We start from the raw sequence: 20,478 nt of genomic DNA, 5'->3' as shown, positions 1-20,478 counted from the left end.
TGACTTTAAGCAGGGCAGTCTCAGTGATGTGGTACTTCCTGAAACCAGACTGAAACTTTTCAAATAATTTGTTATTTTCCAGTACAGTGAGCAGCTGTTTGGACCCAATTCTTTCTAGAATCTTTGCAATAAAAGGCAGTATTGAAATTGGTCTAAAATTATGTGGGAGGGAGGGATCTAAACCAGGTTTCTTTAAAAGTGGGTTCACGCAAGCCGTTTTAAAATAATCAGGGATACAACCAGTAGATAGGGAGCTGTTAAAAACAGAGATCAAATGGGGCCCAACAGAATCCATTACTTTCAGTAAAAACTTTGTAGGTATTACATCAAGTGGGCTGGAGGACACTCTCATTTGTGTAATAGAGGCTCTGATTGACACCACCTTATTGGTAAAATAAGATAAAAACAATTCAAAGTCATCATTACTTCCAGCTGAGGCACAAGGAGGGGTTGGGTTTACCAGCTGATCCACAGTCTTAAACAGAAACCTGGGATTGTGTTTATGTGTAGTAATGAGTTCAGAAAAATAGTGTGTTCTCACATCCTTAACCAAGTTATTGTAGTTAATTAATAAATCCTTCAGACTGAGGTAATGGACTTGGAGACTGGATTTTTTCCTTCTGCGCTCTGCTTTCCTGCATTCCCTTTTTAGATGTAAAATATAGAAAAATAATAAGCAAAGCTGGTATTTGGCCCCCTCAAAAAAGACAACTTACTCATTGTTTCAGTGTTAATTTAATCATACAAATGCTTAATTATAGATACAGGGAAAAAAGCTTTTATTGACAGTTTCTCTTCAAATAAATGTGCTATTTTAGGACTATGTAAACTTTCATCTCATCCACTCTCCAAACCACCCGTCTCAAATCCGTACATAGTCACAAACTAAAACTAGAGAATGAATCCAGCAATATTCAGATATCTCACCATCTGTCTCTCACTCACACACCAACACACACAAAGACACACACACAAAGAAAAAAAAGACTGACGCCACTAAAGGAAGCAATGCAGAACAGTGTATACTGTTTGGGAGGTGGACTCTCAGCTGACTCAATACAAATACAGCAGCGTTGCAACACATAATTCTGGTTAATTTTACAAACAGGCGATCATTGAATCAATGAACTCTAAATATTATGAATAACATTTAGATGTTCATAATTACAACTAGGTGAACGTTTGATAAATGAAAACTATTAAAATTAAAATCAAAACGTTTAAATAATTCCTTTCAAATGGAAAATGAAAAATTTAACACTATCATGCCGTTCCATCAACAACTTTTCCCATTTTATTTGTAAGCCCAAAATACATGATAAAATCCACAGTCTGACATGATGAACATAGCAAAGCTAAGTAACAATTCAGGTGTGATAGCAGACAGACTGTAACTCATTCGCAGACAAGCAAAGCTTACATGCGTGATCAAGATAAACATGAATCAATCTTCATTTTAAAAGATCAGACATTGGTGCAGTGACAAAAAGAATGTTTAAAACCTTATCTTTAACACTATGAAAACAAACCGTTAAGCTGTGAACAGGCCTTCAGAGGGGAGCAGATAAGCAAAACAAACCAATAGAACTTTCTGAAAAATGCTGGTATCCACAATAAACCACAAATCACCACTTTCCCACATCAGAAGTGGTGGACACCATTGTGCAAATAGCAGTAACAGAACATCAGTGATAATAATCCTGATGCAAACCATTAATTTTCATATTCAAACAGTCTTACTAGAATCAAACTACAACATCTCACTTTTTCTTTACAATGAACTCAGCATGATGTCAGGTCGAGTTTAAGTTGGTCATCTGATTTTTTAGCACCACCTGCTGTCTGTAAATGGGACTTTTTCAGCAGCGGCGCACTATAAAGACAGCAAATAAATAACAGCGTAATTAGTGAGTAAGTTCATCCAAACGGTGCAGAATCACTCAACAATACTTCAGAGGTACACGCCCAGTAAAGCTCTTTCAATATGAATGTGTATGTGAATAGATGCTTCATCCTTTGCCCAAGTAGTATACACCATTTTAATGTCAGTTAAATCCATAGAGAAACCATAACACACATGCACACGTTAAAGGCACGCACGCGCGCACACACACACACATTTATCTAGTACACATACTGTAGACATGGACTCAGAAACTACAGTCACTCACCAGGCAAAATAGATTTTGATGGCTTTTTCGACCCTTCCTCCCACCTCACTTGCCCAAACTCACTCGCATCCATTCGCTTCAGTATCTATTTAAAGCAAAAATCCACCCTAAAAAAACCACACACACACACATCCCATGCAGTCTGAATCGGGAACCTGCAGACAGTGCGGCTTGATGGCAGAACGGACTAGTGTCTTGGTTCTCTGGGTTTTATCTTTGGGAGAGACAGGGTTCCTACACAGGGAGGGGCAATATTTTCTTTGCAGAAGTGGAGGGTATTTGCCCTCATCTTTGAATTTGAATATGTGGGGGTCAATATGTCTCTGATTAGTGTCTGGACACTAATACTACTTCAGTGTAAAAGTGTTATTTTGTGGCATAAGTTCAAATGTGTCATGGAAGCATCGTGGGAAACACTGAGACAGTGTAATTTTTACGTTATTGACAGTGCGTTTGCTTTAAAGGGTCTAATAGGTTGAATGACAACTGTTTCATCTTTTTGTTTGTTAGTCTAGTTGCTTGTCTTTGTGTTAAGCATAGAACATCGGTTCAAGGAGGGTGCCAAACTGCTCGGTTTTAGCCTGAAACTCTGGTCACAACAGAAACTTGAGTAACAAACATAACACAAACACATCGGTGGAATCTTCTAGCCCTTTCAGACATAAATTCAATTATTCTCCTTTACAAAAATAACTTGAAACATGGAGTATTTCACATCACATACTTTTGCAGGTTGAGCAAATTTATCTTTTTTGGAAACAGATCACAAGCATAATTCAGAGAGTTCAGAGTTAATGTGTTCCCAGATCCCATCTTCTAAATAGCATTCATGTCAACATCCAAGTTGTAATTGCAACTGGAAAACTGCTCTCTCCGAAAGCTCTATTTGACTTTGTGCCTCATAATACGGAATTGTCTGAAAACCACGCAAATATGGACGTTTCATGTCAGTCAAAGTCAGACATTCAAGGTGATTAAACCCAATCCAATTTTTACCCTCACACTCAGTAAATCTGTAAATTCAACCATTGTGAATTCTCTGATTATGTGAACACTCACGAGTTGAAAACGTGTATCTTTCACATCTCTACCATCCAGATTTATCCAAGAACTAGAGAAATTCTCACGTTTAGTGATGGTATTTCGTGAATGGTAATGCTCCAGTATTTATCTGTCACTAATAGTCTGGTATAACTGGTCATACTTGTTGTCATACTGGTAGTTCAACTCCCCCACATTATTCACCAGGTTTGTGTGTGAAACTGTGTAAGGCTGTCATCTAGCAGAAAACTGGAAATAATCCATACACTTTTAGTAAAAACTGTTTGGTGTGGTGACTAAAAGATAAAAGACACTAGATAAAACAAGACAAGATACAAGACCCCCACCTAAAACGTTAATCCCTTAATTTTTCAGTCTTTGTTTTACTTGTCAAGGCTTAAAAATAATCTATGATAACCATTAATTTTGTAGTATTCCCAGCAGTTTTCCAGCCATTTCTAGACCTGTGTAGGAACCCCGAAGACACAAAGTGTTCCATTTCTCATGAGAATACCAAATCATTTGTAGATTGTTTAGGGCTGATTCACTTCAATTAGAAATAAAAACAGTCTTGTGTATCTTTTAAGGGTTTATAGCACTCTTAAATGAAGCATTCACACATGCGAATCCGGGTGACGATGTCAGGTGGGATGTTTCGCTGTAGCGGATGTAATCCATCACCTCGCTGTAGTTTGTGTTTCTGTGGGGAGGGCCATAGGGTTAGGGAGAGGGTTGTCATGAGTCAATATAAAACAACTGTTCCTCCCCCCCTCTGACTCCTCTGCATTTAAGGACTCCAGGGGTGTTAAGCTCATCATCCACCAGGTTGGGTGGGTGGGGGGGTCTTTGTCATTCTAGCTTTGTCCAAATGGATAGGGTCCATGAATACCCTGGAGGGGAAAAAGAGAACAGGGTATTATATTAGTTTCTAGTTTTAGGTTTTGTGTAATGAAATAAATGAAAGTTTATATGTGTATAAAATTGTTAAATATCAAAACCTAAACAAGCCAACACAATGTGGTATGTATGCAAGAGCTACACCGCTGTCTCATTCCATCATCAGTTTCAGGGCAGTGACAAAATCTGCAGTACCTGCAGGTAGCACCTTTTGAAATAATGTCTCATTTAAATGCCCCGACCGGCTGCTGACAAAGCTAAGTAGTTCTCAACAGTCCAGTTAAACCACCCAGGAGAGGCTGTTATCTAAATCTGTGAATAAAGGCTTTGCAATGACAGGTATGAGGTGATTCTACTATAACAATAACATGGTCCCACCTGAGAGACTCGGGTGATTTAATGGAGTTAATGAGTTGTTACACTGGGCAGTAGATGCAGTGATGCAGTGATGCAGTGATACAGGACTTTTCCTCAACACAGACCATGATCTTAGTTTAATTTAAAGAAGCTATAGCTACGTTTGTTCTGATGCATGTCATAATGAATTAGCAATCAAAGCAATACGCAAATTAATAGTAGCAATACTCACATGCAGGATGCCACACACATTCATCATCATACCATTAGTCACAGTACATATTTGAAGATGGCACTAATATTTTTTAAACAAGGCTGAAAGTCGCCACGGTAGCAGCCTCATTAGACTGTAATGATCATTTTACACTAAATGGATGAGAAATGACAACTCCGTTTAGGTACCATTAGTGGGGAAAGTCTGTCAAATGTGACCTGAGCAAGAGACCAAAGGAAAGATCATATTTTTACCTAAATCAAAAATGTCTAACCTCTATACCAGTGAGACCATCTAGACATCTCAGACTCAGCTTCTCAGGCTCTACATTGTCAGACATTCCTGAACTATCAGCCATAGAGCTGAATGATTAATCGTTTTCAAATTGAAATTGTTATTTGAAAGAACGTGATTAGCTAATTGTGAAGACTGCAATTAAGAATGTAGGTTAATTATACGGCGCATCTGACCCGTCATGCAGTTACAAATGAATTACGGTGTCATCCTTGTGTGACAGACTTGCTCGCCAATCACAAGCGCCATGTGCCTCCTGTTCCGGTCCTACTCACCAATCAGAGTGGGCACAGGGTGTGTAAACAACAAACAAAACCAGAGGGAAAAGTGTGGGATATCGGCGTCAGCAGACCAACACAGGCGTTTTGTCCGTCCTCCGCCCAGCGTCAACTGCAGTGGAGCGTTTAGCCTGCCCCACGTTGTTGATGTTTTTAATTTGTGATTTTACTACTGATATCAGCTCTCTGTGAACCAGTTTTGTTCCGTTCTCTGGATGGCTTCATATCCCACATGGAGTATTTCAATATAAGAGCCTGATTGCCTGCCTGACTTAACTGACTTGTTCAGATTTTGTTGATTTGTCTTTGATTTTTGTGCTTCTACCATGGTTAAGTAGGCTACGTAGTTAAATTATTTCTTTTTTGTCTGTTTTAACTGCGTTTATTATTGATATCGGGAGTCTGCATAGGATTTTATTTAGAAAATTGTGCCACATCACAGTTTTGATGATCTCTCATGTTTTAATGCTCCATGACATGTTTTATCTATTACACAGAATAACTGAATACTGAACTTTAACTAAACTTTTCTTTTTAAATTGCAAAAAAAAAAAAAAAAAAAAGAGTAGAATTTTTCCCCAAATCGTTCAGTCCTAAACAGCATGATAACATTTAGCATGTAATGTAACAAATTTGATAACTGACTGTTAGCAAGTCAGGTACCAAATGTCATTGTAATCCATGCACTGACATGATTCTGTCATAAATGATTGTCATTTCTGTTCCAAGTGCTCTTCCTTTAGTTAAACCATAGTTTTATTGCCACAACTTCATTTCTTTGCACACACGATATCTTATTATCTAAAAGGCTTTGTCCATCACTTTTGTGGGGTGGAATGTACATTACTTTGGGTGCCTCTAGTAACTTTAGTCCTGTTTAAGACTGCTCAAGAAATGACAAATGTGAAAAATGAAAAGTCAATATATGCCCATAGCGACCCAAGATGAAACTAAACACATAGCAGTTTTATAATACTGCTGGAATTTGTCAGATACTATAGGCATGTTTTATGTGTTAAAATACATTGGAAAAAACATGCATTTCAGAAAAAAGATGAATAAATGCATGTCAGAATGTATCTGCAAACGTAAACCTCAATGAGCTGAAGAACAACTGGTTATCCTAGGAAGTGTCTGGCTGTTGTATCATAGCAAGTGCTACTGACCCTACTCTTAACCAAAAAAATAATATATGGTCATGGCTTTTATAAAATTTCAAATTATAGTAGCTTCCATCATAATGGGGTGTATTTCTCTTTTTTCTGCCCATGATTAAAGATGCAGCAGCTACTACATCCACTGTAGCCTGCAGATTTGTTGATAATCAGTAACTGATTCAGATCCTGTGGATTAGCTCAGGTGATCCCACACAATAAATCAGAAAGGCTACACATAGATATGCTAATCCTATGAATGCAGTTAATGTGGTAAAGTGATAGAAGTCAAGTTTGTGAAGTGTGAAACCCTAAAGTTTAAATACATACCTGACCATAAGTCACCACAGAAAGATTGGTTTGGAGACCATTTGATGCTCTATTTACAGCATTATGAGACAGTCCGTTTTCATCTTGCTGGATTGGCTCTTGTGTGCGTTCCCAGGCCCCACCAGGATCTTTGAAGCTGTTTTCAGTGGCGTCGTGCTTGTTCTTCTGTGGCGAGGCAAAAGGATTGAAGTCTCCCTGGACATTGCGCTGGGGTTGGGTGTTGAATTCTGTCTCGAAGGAGGACAGCTGCTGGGTCACGCCGAGGAGACCTCCAATTTCTACACTAAGAATCACCCAGATTACATCTGTGTAGAAAAGAAGCATACACAAACACGAGTGGACAGAGTCAACCTACCAATTTGCCGATCCTTGTAAAAAATGTAATGTTTTTGGTTTGGTTGGTTAGACAAAACCAGCAATTTAAAGGCTCAGAGAAGGTTTGATGGAATTGTGATGAAAAGACATTGACAGATTAACAGAATTGTGAAAATAAATATTAGTTGCAGCCCTAATAAATTGCCCTATTAGAAACAAATCAAATCTTTGGTGATTTCCTACCTCCATAGAATAATCCAGAAGCTGTACACATCCTCCACTGGCCCTGGTACATGCCTGGAGCTGACGGACTTCGCATCTGCACGCTCACATCTGATATTTCCTGGGGGTCTAGTGACTTTACCATAACTGTGTTTACATGCCCAAACTGATCCCCACCAATGTACTTGAGACAAACCCCAGGTGGCCACGACTCCGCACCTGTAATACACAAAGATGAGTGCAGTCAAAACACAGTTCAACAACAAAACCATGACATTGTGACTGACATTTGCTCTGTGCATATTGCAGACAGATTTAGACAGGCTACTTATGCTGTCACTAAAGCCATTCACTAGCTCAAGCTAAATGTGTGAATGTAGTGACACACCTGTGTTTTGTATTCTCCAGGTCTTTGTGAACGGCGTATCTGGAGGAACAGACTCTCCTTCCCCAATTGTCACATCTTCAACAAAGGACATGGATGGCGTGTTGACACTGGGACTCTCAAAGTCATAATATGCACCAATAGCAGCCTGCAGGTTCCTGTTCCAACACAAAAGGAAGAGCATGGTGTTATCAGGAGTAGACCTTACCTGTGTGACCCTGGCCACAAGATTTGTTTTTTTTACTGTTACAATAAAAGCTGACATCAAGAAAAGCAACAGTCAAAGTATTTGTTTTTTGTGCAGATTGCCATGTCTTGAGAATACTTGTTATCAATACACAATAGTGAAAGCTGCTGAGTCAATGACTCCAAGTGACGACCAGTCTTTCTAATCTGCTGCCTCACAAAGTATTTCATCCAAGTCCACCAATCTGATACTGACAATGAAAATCCATCCTAAAATAGAATTCACATAGATTGTATAGCCCGGTTACAATTTGCCTTTTAAAAGAAGTACAATTAATGAATTTGGCCAGACTTTTAGTTTAAAACATAAAAAAATGAACCAACTTGATCAACAGAATGTGAAGAAATAACAGCTCTGACCTCATGTCAAAGACGTCTATGTGTGGTGTTGCAGAGAGATCTACTGAAGTTAGCATGCTGACCTGACACTCGTGCCTCAAGATGCGATCGTGAGTCACTGTTGCGTCCAGTCTGCCCTCGATCCAACATGAGAGGACGACGAAGCAGAGCAGCCCTGAGGGCTTGTCAATCAATGCTGCTGCACGAGTTGCTCTCCCTCTCCCTCCCGACCTTTCGTTCTTCCGCTACCTCTACTTTTTTGTCTCCTGCCACCATTTGAACTTTCCTGTCTCTGACAGGGCAGACTGGGTGTGAAATCGTTGTAGTCCAGGGACACAGGAGGCGAAGCGCCGCCTGCTTCCTTTCGGCACTCAAGTTAACCAACTGGGCTGTTCAGACAGAGCAAGCCGGTGTAGGTACAGCCACGAGCAAATCTGGCAAGAAAACACACTGATAATCTAATATAAATTATATAATCTTCTGATAAATTATGAAGTATGCATCCCATGTTTGCAAATCCTTTTGATTTCTCTTCCCTCTCACCACTGTTCTAAAGTTTAAATTTCCCCGACCCCCCCCCCCCCCCCCCACATGGTGAAATCCCCCGTCCCCTGTGACTGATCAGCTCCAGTTGAACAGCTCTATCTTCCCCACCTCAGCAGGGGCCAACTCCACCCCAGAGGCTCTCTCCGTCTTGCACTATTCAGGAGGCAGAACCCCCGTAAAGGAACTGGGCTACACTGTCTCTCCATCCACCACGGATGGTGTGCCGATCCACCTGCCTCCGGTGTTCACAGACATTTTTATCTAACAAATCCTCCACCATCAACTCTGTTCCCAAAAAAACAAGGACCACAGGACTTAACGACTACAGACCAATTGCCTTGAGATCTGTGGTCTTTTGAGACTGTCCCACCTCAAAACCATCACAGATCAACTCCTGAATTCCCTGCAGTTCACCTACATGTTTGTTTGGAGCATGTGGCCAGGAATTACACTTTATACCTTTAAAGCGGAGCATCTAGAGAAAAATCCTGCCACTGTTTAACAGACAAAAAACTGTGGAGTAACTCCTGGGACACATTTCTAGTCTATTTTATTAAAAGAATTCTTTAATTTTTATGTGAAGTGCAAATACCAATCTGGTTTTCTTGATAAACAGAAGATTGTTGGGTTAGGATCAGTTGAATAAAACAAGCTATTTAAATATGTCAGCTTTGCTTTGGGAAATTGTTACGGGCATTTAGAATATACTTAATGAAAGGAAACTGAATAAGAGCAGAGATGTTGTTTTAAAGCAAATGCCTGATATTTAAAGGGAGAGTGACAAGATGCAATGACTGCAGAAATGGGGGCTGGCGAAAAGCTTCTACTCAAATGTATGTATGTGACAAGCGTAGTGAAAAATGAAAAATAAGATTACTTGAGTGAGAAGTGCAACATCTGCTTACTTTCAAACATCTGCAAGCCTGACTAATTGCTGAAGTGAAGTGGGCATAATTGTGGAATTTGGAAAGTTACAAAAATTTGAATAAAATGGACTTTCAAATGCTGTTCAACCATCCGACAAGCGCTTTGGTTTGGTTTAAGCATACTGGCACCTTTGGTTGTTAGTATGGGTCAAGCAAAAACAGAATCCTACACTTCCAATAAAACAACTCAACAACCTCTTTCATTAGACCCTTTCTGCGTCCAAACCTCCATAAATTCTGGTTTGTAATGCAGACTTTCTGATATAAATGTTGTCCAAGCCCAAGTCGTGGCAAGCCTGAACACATCTCTGACATCATTGGGGGTTATTTTTTTTAGACTTGACAAATTCCTCAACAGCTGCAGACAACATTATGCAACAAGAAGTAGGAGGTTGAAAGAGTTAACAACTTCTTGGGGGAATTTCTGATCCTGTACAAAAACGGCTACACTGAAGTATGACTGTGTTCAGGATGATTTATCTTTAAATAGTCCTGAGACATTGTTGATGTCTCTCTATAATTAAACTCTGCAGAACTGATCAGCCAGTTTCAGTAGAAAAATTCCTACAACTCTCACGTGATGATGTCACCTCTTCAGTATTGCGCGCTGACTTTCAGACTTGATTTTATGAAATTTATCCAAGACAATGGGAATTCTGTTTTGTTTGTTTTTACCTGGGTCCCTCTTTTTAAAACAGAGGTGACAGAGACCATCGAACATCCATTAACTAAATGGTTGATATCAGTTGATGAGGGACACAAAGACGTTTTGATCAAGGCCACTTGTTGTCAGTCGCTGATAGATCACGATCGGTTACGTCATCAAACTAACGTGAAGCGACTGGCGCTGCCTTGAGTTTCCCCAAAGAGCGTGGCTTCACTGGCTCTGAATACTTATGTAATGTGGCAGATAATCTACACCGAGAGCTCCCTGTGTTTAAATTAGCATGCTAGCTAGTTAGCTATCTGTTTCAGTTATTACCCCTTATCATAACTCACAGTTAGGACAAACTTTATCGCTTCCGTTTGCAACCGAAACGATCGCTGAGAATTAACGTTAACTAACCGCCATTCCCCGTGTATGAAAGACAAATTGCTCCTCTTGGTTTTGAGCAACACTAACTCCATTTTTTTTAGCACGTTAACGTATGCTAACTTGCTAATTACACTGTTAGGTTAGCGCCATGTTGGTGTCCGACAACAGGCCCTCCGTATCCCCGCACTCACCAGTTGGTCATGTCCAGGAAGAAGGCGCAGCCGGCTGGGTTTAGCTGAAAGCCCAGCAGCCTCTGAAACTCCGAAATGAGGACGTCCTTGTCCGTGGTGCCCATGCAGCTGAACTTCTGCATGAGCTCCGCGTCCACGTCCATGTCCGTGCCCTCCATGGGTGGCGGGTGTCCCGTGGCGGAGACGGGGTAGTGCGGGGGTCCTCTCTCAGTTTAGTCCGAGGCCTTGTCCAGCCATAACAACCAGTTCAACAACAACAAGCGTTACTGCGCATGGCACGACTAGGGGGGACGATGTTTGACGTTGCAACAGTCTGCGTCACCTTCGCCAATCACGTAGTGGGCGTCGACGTCATCTGTTGCTATTTGCAGCCACCTTTTCATTGGTTTATCAATGAATCCAAGTCCCTCGTTTTGCTGCCCACTACCACATATATCAGATATTAATTATACATTAATATTGGATACAATTGCACTAATTGGAATTACTCGTTATTATAATTAATGATCGTGAAAACACCAGTATATATATATATATATAGTGGCAATATATTTTTATGCATCATTTAATCAAGAGAGTGACTTTTTTTAAATGTATTTTTTTGTTTCAACACCAAGTTTTTTGATATCCTAGAGGAACAGATTTATAGAATCTACATATATGCAAATAACATTTTGCCAGAATAAAGCAATGTAGTGCCACAGAAACCACTGATACGGACATGACTGAGTCCAAATGACTGCTCTGCTTCACCTTAAATCAACAGAATCTTAATCAACAGGTTTCCAGGTGAAATCTTGCCTTCAGAAACCAGGCTCAGTTTAGGTATTCATGTCATTTTTCACACACAGTCAGTCAGTTGTATGTATAGATGTGTGTGTGTGTGAAAGAAAAGTGAATGGTAAATTGTACCACTGAATAAATCAGAAAGATATGTGTAAAATGGGCAAGATTTTTACATAAAATACAGGAAAGACTTGAATTCAATCACTTTCATTTGTGATTAACAGACACTATTACATAGGCTACTGGTTATATTCTATTTTCTTATAAATAATATTAATAAATAAAAAATTGTAAAAATACAATTTAATCTTGTAATTTCTCTATGCTTGAATGGGAGCAACTGCGACGTGACCGATTTCCCCCCGTTGATCAATAAAAGTACTTCTGATTCTGAAAACGTTCAAGAAAAATGTTCTTAGTTTAACTAGCGATTCCTTCTGAATGACTTATTGTGTCTGAGACTATGCGCACAAAACTAACAAAACATTAACATTCAGGCGGAACTAACAGTGGGTAGGTCTTATATATGGTGGGAACACTTATTGGGAACACCGGAATCGCGCTCTCGCGGAGATAGTTGCCGATCATGCCTAAGTAAGTTCAGCTATTCTTTTGTCTTTTGTGCTTAATCTCTGATTTCCACTTTTCAACGAAATTAAATATTGTTTATATTTGTATAAAGTAACAAACGATGTTAAAATAGACTTTGAAAACTATGAAACAGACTAGTTTGTTTTCAGATGAGCGCTGTGAGCTTTGTCTGGGCTGTGTCTATTTGCTGGACTCAGCCTCGATGTGAACGTAGCTAACAGTAACCAGCAAGACAGTCACAGCATCTTGATATTAAATCAGTTTTACTGCCAGCGTCCGCGATTCAGAGTATGTTCAGGACTAAACTTCCATGTCAAGCTCAACGTTATGGTGCTTGCTTTGTTTTAGATATGAGTTGGTTGAGACTCAGTAACGTTAATGCGTTTTTTTCTAGGTTAAGTTGATTTATTTTTCAGAGACAAGGGCGGGTTGTGCTGATGGTACACAAACGTATAAAACAACATCTAACGCACAGTAACGTACTTTCCAGGTGATCGTTGTAACTGGAGCGACAGCTTTGTAAAGTGTAACATTTCTCCCCGCTGCTGCACAGAACAACTCACAATAAAATAAGTAACACTAGCTAAGAAGGTTAATAACAATTAGGAGGATGATGCTAACACAATCAGTTATTACTTTTGTCCAAAGCTACTGGGTTAACGTTAATTGTCACACATTTGGTAGATGTGTCATAGTAGACCAAATAGACCAAAGCCATGTGTCTTATCCACTGTTCCATCGTCACCTGGGTCCATGGTAAAAAGGTGTAGAAAGGTATAGAATTGTTGAAAGATATCCTGCAGAAATTAAATATGTCAGGTTGAACATGGGACATCTCAGAATTCCTCCTGCAGGACAATGAATTGTCTTGCTGGACATTTTGTAACATCGACACAATATCTGCATACTATATTTCCCACAGGACTCCTTCACAACTACAAAATATTCATGTTATACGTTTTTGTAAGGGAGTCATTTGTAATACGGATGTTCCGGCTAAACATTTACAGACCAAACACAATGTTACCACAACTTTAACAGCTTTAGCTTGTAAAATGAGGAAAAAGACGTTTAAAGTTTGAGCTATGTGTCTGTGTAAATTACACTTCGTTTTACAGCTCAGTTAACGTTTTTTATTTTACATATGGTTCATCTCTAATTTAATGTATGCCAAATCTTGTCCAGAGCTCTAACCTTTTTTTTTTTTTTACATTTACATACAGGTTTTACTGTGATTATTGTGATACCTACCTTACACATGATTCGGTAAGTTGTATTTGTGTGTGCCAAACCATAGTTAGAAAGCATGAAATAATGTTACCTTTTGTTGGATTCTGCTCCTGTTAAATATTCACAGATGTGTTGTGTTTCTGTCCTAGCCTTCAGTGAGGAAGACTCACTGCAGTGGCCGAAAACACAAAGAAAATGTGAAAGACTACTACCAGAAATGGATGGAGGAGCAGGCACAGAGCCTGATCGATAAAACAAGTAAGCAAGTTATTAGCTGTGTTTCCACCAACATTTTTTTTTATGCGCAAGAGTCGCATTAGAAAAGGTCAATGGGGGGAAAAAAGCTAAATTCGAGCAAAAATCCTTAATTTCACCGTAGTTTTTATGCTTGCCTTAGGTGGGTTTTGCCTTTGTCGAACAAGAGTTGGTGTGCTAAATGGAAGATGAAAACACTTTTGCTGAATAAGTTCTGACGTAACGAATTTGTAATTCACGTCTGATCAGCTGTTTTCGCTGTTGGCGTCTTGCCGGATATTCCCAAAACGCGCAGAGACATGGCTGGTAGCAAATTGGCCGCATGAAATACATTCCTGAGGACCTCTCTTAATTTTTCTTAGATCATTGACCAACAGGTCCATGCAATTGGTTTTGTTTCTGGTTTGAAACCCAAACGTCTTGTTTATTACAGCCATGTGTAACGTCAACTATCAACCTAACGATGCTTGTCGTAGCCTGGTTTAATGGCTCCAAACCAGATGATGGAAACACACCTATTTCGCATTTACTTTTTCTTTTTTGCGACATTTCAAACTCCTTCAAATTTGCATGACGAAAACATGGCTATTGTCTCAGTTATGAAAAACATGGCCAAGTACATGGAGCAGTACTAAGAAACTGCACTTGCTGTGAAATTCTTAAGACATTTTTCCCCTTATTAAAAAGGTGTATTTTTCCAGGACACCTGAAATTTTCTCATAACCTGGATTACTTTTATAGACATTTTGCTTTAAAATACAATTTCATTGGGGGGAATCCTCTTAAGGGCCTTGGATGTGGCGTTAAAATGAGTCAGCCCGTTGGGATACAGCTCATTTACGCATTGAGTTTAACTTAAAATATGAAAGTGACCTCTTGCAGCATTAACATTAATGTTGATGATTTATTTGGTTGTGCAGTCAACCGCTCATACGCTAAGTGTGTGTGTGTGTGTGTGTGTGTGTGTGTGTGTGTGTGTTAATTTATTTTTATTTTTTCTCTGTATTTAACATCCTGGTTAGATATAGACAATAAACTAGGTGTTAGAGTAAAGCCTGATGGGTAGCCCACACAAAGCATGCTTATGCACATATGTGGGCTATCCAAGCTCTTTGCCTAAAATTGTTCACTATGTACACCAGCTTCCTTGGGGCCCCCTCTGAGATTACAAACCACTAATCCATATAAGAGATGCAAAGCCAATGTGGTGCTAGAGTGTAGTATTGTCCACTGTGGAGGAACATGTTGTTTGACAGACTAAATTCTCCTTTGCAACAAAAAAATGTCTTGGCTTCACGTCCTTTCAGCATGTCAAGAATGCAAAATGACTGTTTTGTTTTTTGACGCTGACTGCTTAATTGGTACTGTGTTTATCTGAAAGACCCCATATGGAGCGCTTTGTGTTGGTGGTGTTTGCTTTCCATGAATACATTATGAAATAGGCTTAAATTAATTCTTTACAAACGCAATAAAGTGTAGTTAAGATTGTGTACTGAACATGACACATTTGTGTGTGTGTGTGTGTGTGTGTTTATTAACATTTTGTCTTTTCTCTGAACAGCGGCTGCCTTTCAACAGGGAAAGATTCCTCCCACGCCGTTCCCTGGTGGCCCTCCCCCAGGTGAGTCCATGGTCTTTCTGCTCTGCAGTAATTTGATTAACTAACCGTAACGCAGACAGTGGCTCTTGATAGTTAGATTCATACTCAAAAGGGAAAGGCTGTTAGCATTTTTGCTCTATATCAGGGACTATTGAAATTAATTTAATCAGAATTAAAAAATCAACAAAAGCATCATCATTCTTTATATTGTACATACTTTTTATATATAATTTTTTTGTGTGCATGTGTGTCAATTTTTCTGTTTTATATTTATACTTAACTTTTGGAGTACTTAAAAAAACAACAACAAATCTTTTTTGTTATGCACCAAAATACCAAACCAAATTCCTTGAATGTGTAAACCTACTTGGCAATAAACCAGATTCTGAAGCTTTATGTTCCTGCAGGATTACAAATAACCGAATAACTGAAATACATAAAACTACCACACCACTATATAATAGAAATGTTTAGGAAAGAGAGATTTTGTTTTACATCCTTTGTCCCTCTTCACTCTCCTTTGTTATGTCAGGTTTTTTTCTTTATTTATATAGCCCAATATCGCAATTTGCGTCAAGGGGCTTTACAATCTGTACAGCACACAACACCCACAATCTTTAGGTCCTGGATTTGGAAAAATTCCCCAATAATCCTTTTTAATGTGGGGAAAAATGATGTCAGGGATCAGTGTCTCAAATAATGACACATGCCAAACTTTGATAAAAGAAACCAAAATCATAAAACTAACCAACAGTTACATAGTGGACAAGGAGTATACTCCAGGCCGTGGAGTAAATGTAGCTCTCAAATTATAACACAGTTCACTGTGATGCATGTGAATCTGATCTAATTCATGTGCATAGTACATTGTCCAAACATTGAATGTACACTAATATTTGCTGTTTGTAATACAGGTGGTCCTCCTCGCCCAGGCATGCTACCAACACCCCCTATGGGAGGTCCCCCTATGATGCCCATGATGGGGCCTCCACCACACGGAATGATGCCCGGTGGACCTGGTAAGGAACACGTTTTTTGACAGATGTCATTTTTAATTTGTGTGACATAATGTTTAAAAAGTACTTACAAAAACAAATGTGTTTACCAGTTTAAGATATTTCAGACTATCACCTCACATTTGCAGCAGTTCAGTCAGTCATTAGCAAAGACCACGTCATGTTCAGAGCAGGCTATTGGCCATCTGTTCTTGTGTTTTTAAAGCCCTGTAATTCTGTTTCCTGTTGTCACAAATAAAATAGTCAACAGAATAATCCTGTTGGCACAATGTCTTTTTTTGTTTATGCTATAATGTGCAGTAGGTCTAAAACTATTGCTCGGATAATCAATAAGTTAAACGACATGAAAATCATCAATTTTGAAAATCATCAACAATATTGATAATCAGTTAATCCTTTTTTTTCTCTTTCCAAGAAAACAGCTAAACATTAACCTTTTCTTGCCTTTCAAAATGTGAAGATTGCAGTTTTCTCTGTTTTTATTTTATTTTTTTATATCATTGCAAATTAAATGTTTGTTTAGCCTGTTAATCTGGGTTTTGGTAATTTGTGATGAACAATTTTATTTCCTAACATTTTATATATTAATTGAATGATGCATTTAAGTGTCCTAAAATTAATTGACATATTAATTTATAATGAACTGCAGGCTCAAGCCAACCAAATCTGAGTTTGCACAGAATAAATGGTCAAATATTTCCACTTAAATCACCACCTAAAGCTGTGCAACCCTTCACTGTCCCTTTTAGGAGGCATGAGGCCGCCAATGGGAGGACCCATGCAGATGATGCCAGGACCACCACACATGATGCGTCATCCTCGACCGATGATGATGCCTGTCAGGCCGGGCATGATGCGACCAGACAGATAAGAGCGAGTGGGTTTTCTCCGTTCTTTGTTGCCATGAACAGACACTGTCTAGTGAGGACACTTGGTTTAACACTTGGATTTATCAGTGCAACTTTTTAGATTCTCAAATGTCCAGTCTCTTCAACCTTGAAGTCCCTGATGTAATTATTTCATTAGTCATTTAATTACTTTATTTTCTGCTTTAATCATAGAAAGTAGTACGTTTTTTACTACTCATTTGCATTAGAATTCATTTCAAATCCCTGTTTTTAAAGTTGTTTTTTTTAAATTAAATGTCCTCTCTCGTGTTGGTGTCAATATTGAAATATCCTTTCTTACTTTGACAAACTGTTCAGCACGCACAAGACCGTGTTTGATTTGACAATATTTGTTACAATAATTTTGCTTTGTTTTAGGTTTTACATGTTTTGTTGTATTTCATTGCATTGCTTTGATAAATAAAACAGTGATTTCAAACCTGTTTCTTTTAGATTTTGCAGTCCATATCAACAAAGCTCATTTTAAAGAATGATAACAGGCAATGTGAAAACACGTGTGTGTGTGTGTGTGTGTGTGTGTGTGTGTGTGTGTTTTGTCTTTGGGATATGTAGGGACTAAAACCAAGAATTGAATTCTTCAGACTCTTGAATTGGGCATTTTGTTTTAGTCCAGACAGTCTGAATATCCCTGTTTTATTATATTGTTGGAAATGCAGTTTGTAACACTGTTAATCAGCTGTCCTAGGTAACGTTCCTTAAAGCAGCTAAAAAGTAATTCAGCATGTCAAAATAGAGATAATTATGACCTAACGCAGTATTTCCCATCAGCTCTACGGAGCATTTCAGTGTCTTTCACCTCATTGTTTTCCAGTGACTGTTTTGGTTCATTCTCTCTGCTCTCATCAGCATTGTTTACAGACACAGCAGAAAGCTGTGTTGTGTGTGGCTTTTTTTTTTTTTGTTTTTTTTTTAGCAAAAAGCCCTATAAACTGACTGTACACTACCTGCTCAGCACCAAACAGCAGACAGGCAAAGTTGGCTGCTAACTGGTGAACATGGTGACACGTTTAGCATCTAAAGAACCTGATATTTCCCTCAGGAGTTGGTTGAGAGCAAAACAGACCGTTCGTTGAGTGGGCAAAAAAAACCGACTCTAAACTAATGCTAATGTTGCTTTGTATCTCCTGATTGTGAAAGACAATTGTTTGCTTACAGGTTCAGCATATCTTCCTTTTTAATGTAATAGTATATCACTGTATCTGTTGATGCATTGATTTGTTGATGCTTTTAAACAGCAATGCACTTTGAGCTGTTCACTATAAAGTAAGATGTTCAACGTCTTCAAAATAGGGCTGCAAATAATAATTTTCATAAGAAGGTAATCTGCTGATTAGTCTCTCGATTAAGACAATAGTAAGATGCTGCTATAATTTCCCACCACCTAAGGTGACAACTTCAAATGTCTTGTTTTGTCTGATCAATAGTCCAAAACTCAAAATAAATTTCCTTTACTGTTACAAATGAGAAACATCAAATTCTCACATATTTAGAGGTTAGAATTTTTGCCTAAAAAATTACTAAAACAGCAGTTCAATTTAAGTTATGTAATGCTTTGGAAGCATCTCCAGTTTATTCAGTGCATCACTTTACATATCCTTGCTTTTCTTTTTAGGTTTTACATAATTCTTTTGTCATTTTAAATTGAAACTTTCTGAAAACAATGGGCCCTTTCATTTTTGCCTGGCATTATAAGTTGTCAAACATAACTTAAGTACTTAACATTGGTGCTGTCGTCGGACAGCAAAGTGACCCGTGCATTGAACCCAACGCGGGCACCTGATAGTTTTCCTGAGTGAATTTAACATGTGTATGTAGCCCTGTGATAGACTGGTGACCTGTTCAGTGTGAACACTGCGTTCTGCCCCTGGGTTAAGCATCACCCTCTTGAGATCCAGAACATTACAAGCACATATAGAAAACAGACAGATGCTTAAGATATTGTTTCACTAGACAAATGAGGAAGTTGACCCAGCCCTCATTAGTTTATTCAGTCAAGCATGTTTGAAGAATTCCTGCTCTTACATAAGAATCTGTGTCTGCCAGTGAATTATTATCTCGCTGACATTTGTGTGTGCAATGCCTTGCAACAATTCAGCTCTCTCTTCTAACTGGAGTGTAACTATCCATAATCACTTATGTCTGTCAATAATTATAAAAATGTCTCAACAGATGGAGCTAGAGAGTCGTAATGCTGTGTAATTAGAACCAAGACACTGGAATGATGTGCGATGACTGATTATGTGCTTCCGTGGACTGTCTGAATTTCTTTGTATCTCACACTCCCAGAGGACATTTTTGTGGCTTTATGTTTTAGGAAATTTCTAGGCCACATATTTCAAAAAACAAAAAACAAAAAGCAAATTTGTTGGGGGCAATAGCCATATGCTTCACGCTGTGTTTGCCAATTTGTATGCACTGCTCAAAAACAAAAAATAAGGGAACACTTTAATCACCACAGTATAACATCAAGTCAGTTAAACTTTATGGATATCAATCTGTCCAGTATAGAAGCATTTGTGACTGAATTAATGTTGCCTGTTTTGGTGCAAATAAAAGTAGTGCACAGGTGCACTGGAGAGGCAGCAGCATGAAAGGAATGGTCTTTTTTTGTAGGTGGTGGCTACAGACAATTGCTTTCTCCTTATCCTTCCTGACTGACTGTTCTCTAGTTTTGTGTTTTGCTAGTGTACTTGTCTACACTACTAGCATGACGCGATCGCTGCAGCCCATTCTACCACTGAGTCACATTATAAGTTGGATGAGCCTGTGATTGGACATTTTTTCAATTTCGGTGTGGTTTAATCCAGCCCTCAAGGGGTTGGTAATTTTGGTTTCCATTGACCATTGTTATGTAATTTTGTTCTTACCAAATTATAAAATGTACAGTAAAGATTTTGAACTTTGCATTGTTTCGTTCATTGAAATCTGTTGTGTGATTTCTTGATAAGTGTTCCCTTAATTTTTTTGAGCAGTGTACTTGCAGACCAAAGTAAAGTACCTAATAGACAATTCAAACTGTTCGTGCTGTGCACCACATTAGACAACATTTGGTAGCAATCACTCATATGTTGTAAATTGTGATCTTCAAAGAGACTGTGGTACATTACATGCAATCTGGGGCAGCCACTCTAAGGGATGGATTCCATTAAG

General features: G+C 38.7%; 2 protein-coding genes across 2 annotated transcripts; one reads left to right on the top strand and one right to left on the bottom strand.

Moving 5' to 3' along the window:
- Positions 1-719: 719 nt before the first annotated feature.
- On the bottom strand, positions 720-11,231 carry ilrun (inflammation and lipid regulator with UBA-like and NBR1-like domains). Its single transcript, XM_038696353.1, has 5 exons — positions 10,943-11,231; positions 7,662-7,816; positions 7,295-7,492; positions 6,737-7,041; positions 720-4,102 (listed from the first exon to the last, which is right to left on the bottom strand). The coding sequence occupies exons 1-5, from the start codon at positions 11,098-11,100 to the stop codon at positions 4,067-4,069; spliced, it is 852 nt and encodes a 283-aa protein (XP_038552281.1). The 5' UTR covers positions 11,101-11,231; the 3' UTR covers positions 720-4,066.
- A 999-nt stretch (positions 11,232-12,230) lies between these two features.
- Positions 12,231-17,649, top strand: snrpc (small nuclear ribonucleoprotein polypeptide C). Its single transcript, XM_038697628.1, has 6 exons — positions 12,231-12,322; positions 13,543-13,585; positions 13,699-13,807; positions 15,366-15,425; positions 16,319-16,423; positions 17,170-17,649. Exons 1-6 carry the CDS (start codon positions 12,315-12,317, stop codon positions 17,289-17,291), a joined length of 447 nt encoding a protein of 148 aa, XP_038553556.1. The 5' UTR covers positions 12,231-12,314; the 3' UTR covers positions 17,292-17,649.
- Positions 17,650-20,478: the final 2,829 nt, after the last annotated feature.

This window comes from Micropterus salmoides, unplaced genomic scaffold (assembly GCF_014851395.1).
Source record: "Micropterus salmoides isolate LMB-PRFRI ecotype aquatic unplaced genomic scaffold, ASM1485139v1 Ms_hic_scaffold_4, whole genome shotgun sequence".
NCBI lineage: Eukaryota > Metazoa > Chordata > Actinopteri > Centrarchiformes > Centrarchidae > Micropterus > Micropterus salmoides.
The sequence above is the reverse complement of the archived record's forward strand: the minus strand, read 5'-3'. Positions and strand labels throughout refer to the sequence as shown.

What these genes read in the sequence shown, in the direction of transcription:
- ilrun (XM_038696353.1), bottom strand. Translation starts at nt 11,100, where the DNA reads ATGGAGGGCACGGACATGGACGTGGACGCGGAGCTCATGCAGAAGTTC. An exon ending in TTCCTGGACATGACCAACTG is followed by an intron (nt 7,817 to 10,942) that starts GTGAGTGCGGGG and finishes GTGTTGGAACAG; the next exon opens with GAACCTGCAGGCTGCTATTG. An exon ending in CTGGAGAATACAAAACACAG is followed by an intron (nt 7,493 to 7,661) that starts GTGTGTCACTAC and finishes TGTGTATTACAG; the next exon opens with GTGCGGAGTCGTGGCCACCT.
- snrpc (XM_038697628.1), top strand. An exon ending in CCTACCTTACACATGATTCG is followed by an intron (nt 13,586 to 13,698) that starts GTAAGTTGTATT and finishes TTTCTGTCCTAG; the next exon opens with CCTTCAGTGAGGAAGACTCA. An exon ending in AATGATGCCCGGTGGACCTG is followed by an intron (nt 16,424 to 17,169) that starts GTAAGGAACACG and finishes TGTCCCTTTTAG; the next exon opens with GAGGCATGAGGCCGCCAATG.